This window comes from Macadamia integrifolia, unplaced genomic scaffold (genome assembly GCF_013358625.1).
Source record: "Macadamia integrifolia cultivar HAES 741 unplaced genomic scaffold, SCU_Mint_v3 scaffold3232, whole genome shotgun sequence".
Classification (NCBI taxonomy): domain Eukaryota; kingdom Viridiplantae; phylum Streptophyta; class Magnoliopsida; order Proteales; family Proteaceae; genus Macadamia; species Macadamia integrifolia.
The window spans coordinates 10836-19449 of record NW_024869316.1 but is presented as its reverse complement, the minus strand read 5'-3'; the positions used below and the strand labels follow the sequence as shown (position 1 = coordinate 19449).

The 8614-nt window shown below is 37.6% G+C and overlaps 2 protein-coding genes across 2 annotated transcripts; one reads left to right on the top strand and one right to left on the bottom strand.

The window, feature by feature from the left end:
* Window positions 1–294: 294 nt before the first annotated feature.
* LOC122067917 lies at window positions 295–1124 on the top strand. The gene is made up of 2 exons (XM_042631756.1): window positions 295–476; window positions 555–1124. The coding sequence occupies exons 1-2, from the start codon at window positions 326–328 to the stop codon at window positions 1064–1066; spliced, it is 663 nt and encodes a 220-aa protein (XP_042487690.1). The 5' UTR covers window positions 295–325; the 3' UTR covers window positions 1067–1124.
* A 1128-nt stretch (window positions 1125–2252) lies between these two features.
* On the bottom strand, window positions 2253–7880 carry LOC122067918 (calcium-dependent protein kinase 13-like). The gene is made up of 4 exons (XM_042631757.1): window positions 7697–7880; window positions 7402–7554; window positions 2542–2657; window positions 2253–2450 (listed from the first exon to the last, which is right to left on the bottom strand). The coding sequence occupies exons 1-4, from the start codon at window positions 7863–7865 to the stop codon at window positions 2268–2270; spliced, it is 621 nt and encodes a 206-aa protein (XP_042487691.1). The 5' UTR covers window positions 7866–7880; the 3' UTR covers window positions 2253–2267.
* Window positions 7881–8614: the final 734 nt, after the last annotated feature.

The window sequence follows — 8614 nt, the reverse complement described above, 5'->3', positions numbered from 1 at the left end:
TTGATGTATAACTGTATACGTCAATAATTTATGTTGATTTTTGATGACATGATATGGCTATGTTGATTTTTTTGATGATTTGATGTAACTTAATGTTTGTTTTATATGTTATAGGGTATATATTCTAGGCTTGTAGCATGCTAAATAACTTTAAAAAATAGGGAAAATAAAAAAGTAGCATATTAAATAATTTTAGAAAATAGAAAAAATAAAAAATGACACACGGGCGATTTGACCGCCATGGCAATGCCAAAACGAGCGATTCATCGCCAAATCGATTAGCCACCCCTCCACCGCCTTGGATCGATTTGACGCCGTGACAACTATGATAACAACCCAAAATGTGATGTGTGCCTGCTCGTTTGACATGAAATTCACTTTTGTATATGCGGGTTGGGAAGGCAGTGCAAATGATTGTCGTGTATTCAATAGAGCCCTAGAGGATCCTACCTTGCGATTTCCTCATCCTCCCCAAGGTATATCAATTCCCAAATTATCATGTATGCAAATGATTATTATGTATGCTTTTAATGTCTTGCTTTATCATATTGTAGGGAAGTATTACGTTGTAGACTCAGGATATGCAAGTAGGAATGGATATTTGACACCATTCAAAGGAGAGAGATATCATATACCAGATTATAATGGAGGAAGAAGACAACCCAGAAGTACTAAGGAATTGTTTAATTATAGACATTCTTCTTTAAGGAATCATATTGAGCGTTGTTTTGGGATTTTAAAATCAAGATTCCCTATTTTAAAAAACATGCCTCAATTCTCACTTAGTTACCAAAGTTATATTGTGATAGCTTGTTGTGGACTTCATAAATCTGAACAAATAGCAGATGCACTTTTTCAACAATTTGGGGAAGATGACCACTATGATCCTAATGAAGAGAGAGTCAGGGTAGTCAACGTTCACGGAGAACAAGAAGATGGTGATGTTGCTGGTACTTCTACTACAATTCATCAGGGCAGTCAACGTGTACAAGGAAGACAGATGAATGAGCTAAGGATACAAATTGCAAATCAGATGGCAGTAGATAAGGGTTACCCCCTGATTTGATTGTTTATGTAATAAAATTTCAAGACACCTATTTGCAGCTATGATTTTTATTTTGTAATTCCTATAAACTTGAATAGTAGACTTTTGTTTTTTTATTAAGATAAATGTGGAAACTCTTTATGCTTATATTTTATTATTTACTTTAAGTAACAGTATTTTAAAAGATAATTTCATAAACAAATTATTTCCTTATTTAAGTTAAATTTGACCATAATAGCATGTTTGTAATTATTGATTTCATTGTTCAAAAGTGAATTTTCATTATTTTCCTTTAAGGAATAGAAGTGTTTGTCAAACGTTGTTTCTGTTCTTTTCCTGTTCTAAGGACATTTCTGAAATAGTTTTACCAAACGCTGTTTCTATTCCGCCAGAGTGTCTTCACAGCACGGAATCGAAAAAGAACACTTCTGTAAAAGAACACTATCCAGGAATAGAAGTGTTATCAAACGGCCCCATAGCATGTAGATCTATCTAGTACTCTTTCCGCTAAAAAGAGATAGAGTTTCCAGTTGTGTGGGATCTTATCTAGGCTATATATATATATATATACACACATATAGGTCATTGGTCGTTATCCCCTGAAGCTAAGTAATACAATCTCCGATTCTAAATTGGCCATTGATATTTTAAGAAGAAAATTACTGTCCCTTGGATGGTGGAACATTTGAAGAGCTCCACCATTGCATTTTCTTGCGAAACTATCATGGTATGACCTTCAGCATTTTTTATTTTTTTTTTGGTGAAAAGATCTTCAGTATGTTCAGAGACAGCAAAATCAACTGGCGGATCACATTGCAACATTGGCCAATGGTTCGGCAAAAATTATCATCTATCCTAAAGATTCTCTAAGGAGCTTTGTAAACTTGTCCGTTGATTCTTCCATAGTGTATTTATTACAGATTCTAATTCTTATTTTTGTTTAATAATTTTTTTCACCGGTCAAAAAAAAAAAAAAATACAAAATTTATGCAGTTGAACCTTTAATCTGTATATAGATAGAATCAACCTCATAACCATAAAAACTCAACAAAAAAAAAAATTTTTTTTTTTGGGGTGGTGGGGGGTGGGGGGTGGGGGGTGGGGGTGGTGAACAGACAAACAAAAGAAGCTGTTTAAAGTGGATCCACAAATCCAAGATAGCAAGTGGTAAGCAGTAAAGAAAGAGACAACAGGTTTCTAGGTTTAGCATCAGGTATACAGGTTAGTGTCCACTCACAGCTTCAATTAGCATCTGCACCTCAGATTCGGCAAGCTGAGAGCCAAACTTTTGAAGTCCAGCTTTCAGTTCCTCAATCGAGACAATACCATCATTATCTGTGTCCATTTTCACAAACATTTCTTTGATATCTTCAACTTCTTCAATGGATAAATGATCCGCAATGACCTATTTGACAGCCCCCTTTCATATTAGATATCTTGGTACACAATCAACTAACAGAGAAACAAGAAAAAGGACCATAGAACTGTGAACCAACCCTCAAGGCTTTCCTCTTGAATCTGTTCATCATAGAAAACTGTTTAAGCCTTGATTTGACAACATCTCCAAGGGGAACATTTGAAGCTTTTTTTGCATTTTGGAGCCAAGGATGTTCTGCAACCAGGGAACAAGATAGACATCACGGAACAAGATAGACATCACAGAAGCATACTTAACAGTGGGAACTCAATTTTAACATTAAAAACATTGACGTTTGTAGATTTATTAAGCTAAGAATTTTCTCCCCAGCCTCACCTCTTTTTCTCTTCTTCGATCTTACCCACCTCTTTCATTCTCTTTTTCTATTTTACAGAAAGCTAAAGTGGTTTCAACAACATTGTCCAGAAAATGACAATCCATGTCCAGCTATGTCTATCCAGCTTTTTTGATATCATATGTTAATACTTGTAATAAGAATCTAGGCATCCTACAGGATGATACAATTAGATGAGCTAATAGTCAAATTCCCAACGAGTAAGTCCCCATGAAATACTTAAACATAGAGCTACCAAACCTTTCTATTATGAACCTTCACTTTATGACCGTAGTCATAAAGAAAGGGAAAACAAAATTTTGTTGCAGATGGTCAAGGAACTACTAACAATGATGTAGAAAAGTCACTTGGGCTTATTTTATTGTAAATAAGCCTTGAGTTGTGCTATATATGTGTTGGGCCTTTGGTCCCATGGGTTTTTTTTTTAAATTGGCCACTTTAATGAGTCTAAAATATGGGTAGAAGGTAGGAAAACGGAATTTAATTCATTAGTTTAATTAGTTGTTATTTAATTCAATAAAGGCCCATTAGGCCATTGGTTGGTTGTAAGATCCTATATGGATTATTAGTTAGTTAGTCCTACTCCATGTTGGAGTCATAAAGTCAAGTCCTAGTCTTATTTTGAATTCCTAGTTGTAGTAGGAGTGTCTAGTTCTCTTTTAAAATTAGCTCATAGTCTTAGTATGATTGTAAACTTCCTCTCTATAAATAGAGTACCATTATTTCACAGATTGGAATGAAAAGAAAGTTTGCAACTAAATGCTTAGAGCAACTGAAATAGCTACGGGTGAAAAGCCCAGGCTGAGATAGCCACCTCCTCCCCCACTTTCCCTTGTTTCTTCTTTGTTTAATCTTTCTATTTTCATTCTAAATTGCTGCTGTTTATCGTTGCTGCTGCTGTGAGTATTAAAGAAGTTCAGATCTGTCCAAGCATTAAAAACCAGAATCAATCAGCCAAAGAGTTCCTGTTCTTGAAGCCAATCGACCCTCATTGTTGCCCAAGTCTGAGATCTGGTCTGCAAATCCTTGTGGGGACTGGTTCTACACTTTTAGAAGATCAATCGATCCTCTCATGAAGACCATCTGAAGTCGACCGGCTGTTGTTCTGGAGAATCTTGAAGTTCTCTCTCTTAGGTAAGAAAATCAAAAAAGTTTGTAACTTCACAACCAACAGCCAGAATCCTCTCAACTTTAGGGGTTTTTGTACCCTCCCTAGGGACTATCTACGCCCAAGAGTGCAACTCAATCGGACTCCTATAGACCTGCCTTTATCTCTCTAGCTCTATAGCAGGTCTTTCTCTCTCCTATCGGGTTGGGTTTTGGGCTGGTTTTTCTCCTGTATAGGTATTCTATCCTTGGGGGTTTGTTTGATGGTCTTATTTCCTTGTTTCCTGGTCCTATTTATATTGTTTGGGGTTATAAACTGCTGGGGTAGTTTCTTGTAATCTACTCCTGCATTAAGTGGTATCAGAGCTATGGTTGAAGAAAGCTCCAAACAATCTATCAGAGCCTAACCGAAGATAGTTCCAAAAGTTTGTTACTTCGTTGGACAAAGAGATATATTCTACATCTTTGATTGGTTAGATTCTTTAGAGGAATATTTTGACTACTATAACTTGAAAGAGACAAAAGCTTCAAGTTGTTTGCTCCCGGTTGATTGGTCATACTAGAGATTGGTGGAGAATCCATGAAAAGCGACTCAAAGTTTGCGGGCATGAGCCTAGGACTTGGGAAAAGATGAAGTACGAGTTAGCGACACAATACCTCCCTGTATATTTCTAAAGAAGGCTCTTTCCTCCACAAGATTCCCATCAGAATACATCTATAGGCCTAAAGTTCGAAGAATTGAAGGAGGCTACTACTGCCCAATCTAATGCTCAGCCACGTTATTTTCGTGGTGAATTCCTTGAATGGATGCGTGAATTGGAGATGTACTTTGACAACTTAACAGGGACACAAAAACGCCAATATGCATGTTCCCAGATGAGTGATTGTGTTCAAATGCAACGGAAAGTCCGTGAAAGGCAACTTCAAGCTCAAGGACGCAAGCCTAGAATGTGGGACGAGATGCAGTATGAATTGGCAGGCATGTACCTATCTGAGCATGAATGAAACATGTACTTCCTTCCACCAGATGTGCAAAAGCCACCCACAATTGACAATAGCATGAAGAAATCATCGGCCTCTATTGCAAAGAAGCAACAAGAGAAGACACCTCTGTCCAGTGACCTATAGTCAAAAGTTGAGGTTAGTGTTAAAAATTTTCCAACCATTCTTATTGTTGAGGAAGAACTAGTCATTGATGTTCCTATCAACGAGACTCATGTGGAAGAAGTTGAAAGCAACAAGGTTTCCACAATGGACAATGAGGTTGAGACTGAGGAACTTGACACTACAACAACTGTGATAACTATGAACAGCCAAGAGGAAGATCCTAAGGAGTTCAAGAATAAAGTTGGGTTTGAACCATCAATGGAACTGGTTGGGAACCACCAGGTAAATGAACCAAAAGAGCTTTATGTTGCATTGAAGTTAGAAAAGATCAAAGGTGCATATGTAGATGACCCTATGGATACATCCGAAGATGTTGAAGTTGTGCATGTGGACTTCGTCATCCCATTAAAGTATCTTGAAGATCGAGCTCCTCACATTCTAGACTACATCTTTATTATCAAAGAGCTACCTGAATTTTTCTACGACTTGAAGAAGGACGTGCACCATGATATAATCACCCTCACACTGTACAAAATTAGAGGACGAATTTTTTCTAAGAGAGGGCGGGTTGATGTAGATAAGTCACTGGGCCTATTTTATTGCAAATAAGCCTTGGGTTGTGTTAAGTATGTGTTGGGCCTTTGGTCCTATGGGTTTTCTTCGAAATGAGCCACTTTAATGAGCCTAAAATATGGGTAGAATGTAGGAAAACGGAATTTAATTCATTAGTTTAATTAGTTGTTATTTAATTCAATAAAGGCCCATTAGAACATTGGTTGGTTGTAAAGTCCTATATAGACTATTAGTTAGTTAGTCTTACTCCATGTTGAAGTCATAAAGTCAAATCCTAGTCCTATTTTGAATTCCTAATTGCAGTAGAAGTGTCTAGTCCTCTTTGGAAATTAGCTCCTAGTCTTAGTATGATTGTAAATTTCCTCTCTATAAATAGAGTACCATTATTTCACAGATTGGAATGAAAAGAAAGTTTGCAACTAAATGCTTAGAGCAGCAAAGATAGCTGCGGGTGAGAAGCTTAGGCTGAGATAGCCACCTCTTCCCCCACTTTCCCTTGTTTCTTCTTTGTTTAATCTTTCTATTTTCATTCTTAATTGCAGCTGTTTATGTTTACTTCTACTGTGAGCATTAAAGAAGTTCAGATCTGTCCAAGCATTAAAAACCAAAATCGATCAACCAAAGAGTTCCTGTTCTTAAATCCAATCGACCCTCATTGCTTCCCAAGTCTGAAATCTGGTCTGCAAATCCTTGTGGGGACTGGTTCTACACTTTTAGAAGATCAATCGATCCTCTCCTGAAGACCATCTGAAGTCAACCAACTGCTATTCTGAAAAATCTTGAAGTTTTCTCTCTCTTAGGTCAAAAAATCAAGAAAACTTGTGACTTCACAACCAACCGCCAGAATCCTCTCAACTTTGGGGTTTTTGTACCCTCCCTAGGGACTATCTACACCCAAGAGTGCTGCTCAATCGGACTCCTATAGACCTGGCCGCACCTTTCTCTCTCTAGCTCTCTAGCATGTCTTTCTCTCTCCTATCGAGTTGGGTTTTGGGCTGGTTTTTCTCCTGTATGGGTATTGTATCATTGGGGGTTTATTTGATGGTCTTATTTCTTTGTTTCCTGGTCCTATTTGTATTGTTTGGGGTTATAAACTGCTGGGGTACTTTCTTGTAATCTACTCCTACATTAAACAAGGCATGGACAAATAGCTTCTATTTCTTAAAATCAAGTGGCTCAGTCCAGAAACACAAAAGTGAGAGGTCTAAACTCCCTAGCAGTAGCATGCATCAAAAGGGAATCTGATGCTGCAGGCTCTTAAAGCAGCAACCATATTAAAAATGATGATGTGTTTGCCGGTGGTTAACAAAATGGTAATGGCACAAGTAACACCCACACACACACAAGCATGTGCCTGCATGGACAACAGGTAGATAATGGCACAGTAATAAGCCAACTTTCTGATGCCAACTTTCAGCATCAGAAGCACTCCCAGCAGAAAATTGCACCCCAAATGGTGAAGCCCAGATCTAGCATAAACAGTATAGACATACAATTTGGTGTCAAATCTAAAATGCAGGATAGATAGCAGTACAGCTGCCATCTCAACTCAATGCAATAAGACTAAACAATTTCACAAATCTTGTTCAGATGCACAACAGATATACAAGTTGAAGCACAAGAATCTCTGTTTAAAATGGATGCATATGTTGTGTATATAAGGAGGCTTGCCAAAGTACCCATATTGGTAAACATTGGAAATGTCTGATGTGTCTAACCATTAATAAAATTTGTGTCCATATATAGTAATTAGATGGTCCATCTACAAACTAACTAGTACAGAAAGGCATACAATACCAAGTACTTGCTTTGCAGTTAACCGGAGCTTTGGGTCAGGCTCCAACATCTGTCGAACGACACTCTTTGCACTCTCCGAAATATTTGGCCATGGATCCCGTTTAAAATCTATTAGCCCACGGAGAATGGCCTGTGCAACCCTTTGCTCCGACTCTGTATTTTAAAATCATATAGTTGATTATAGGTGCAGAGGAAGCAATTCTCTTAATCAGAAGCTCAACACTAGTTCACATAACAGAAGTATTGGCTTGCAAAAAAAGTTAAATGGAGGGCTTCTACTAGGGAAGAACCTTACCGGCCCAAAATGGAGGAACTCCACACAATAGGATGTAGAGAATCACTCCCGCACTCCATATATCTATTTCAGGTCCATAGTTCCGCTTGAGCACTTCTGGAGCCATGTAGTATGGACTTCCAACAATTTCAGAGAATCTTTCACCTGGAATGACCAAGAATATAAGCATTACATAAATATCAGTGTGAAATAGTATGCACGGTCAAAGGTTTAAGGAATAGAGAGTTCCTAGAGCTTGACATAACCCAACACAAACTAACTTGGCCCAAATTGCACCATGGTTGGTATGTGAGTCGGTACCAGATTTGAGAAACTCATGTTGACAAGCAGGCTGATCAGCAGAATCTGCACATGAGTTACTCTTGAAAACCCATCTGGATTGCACCTACATAAAAAGTACTCTACAAACTAGTATCCTGTTTAGAGTGTCTTAATGTCCAAGAGCTAACTCAGAAAGGCCCCCAACTTAATGATCCAATCCTCCATGCAATAGCACAATTGATATTAGGGATATCCGCCTATCATTTGATTCATACCATGTGCCTCAATATATTCCACAACTAATTCAACATCCATCAAATACTTGTTGAGAAATGTAACTGTGTAGCAGAGTTTAAATGGTCATTCCAGAAACATTTTGTGAACCTAAACATTTTACTTTAAATAAATTAATGCATAAATAAAGAGCTTAGGATGCCTACTCCTTACATTTCTAATAGAGAAACTACAATTCCCACATACAGGAGACTCAGTCTAGTTAACTCTCTCAGAATGAAAAGCGAAAGCAGAAAAAGAATAATGAGTAACAAAAGAATCAGTCTGCTACCAACATCACAGAAAGTGAATTCCATAACAATGGGGTTCTAAATAACCTAGGACTTAAGAATTCAGAAGCCTTTTGAGAACCAGAACTCCAGT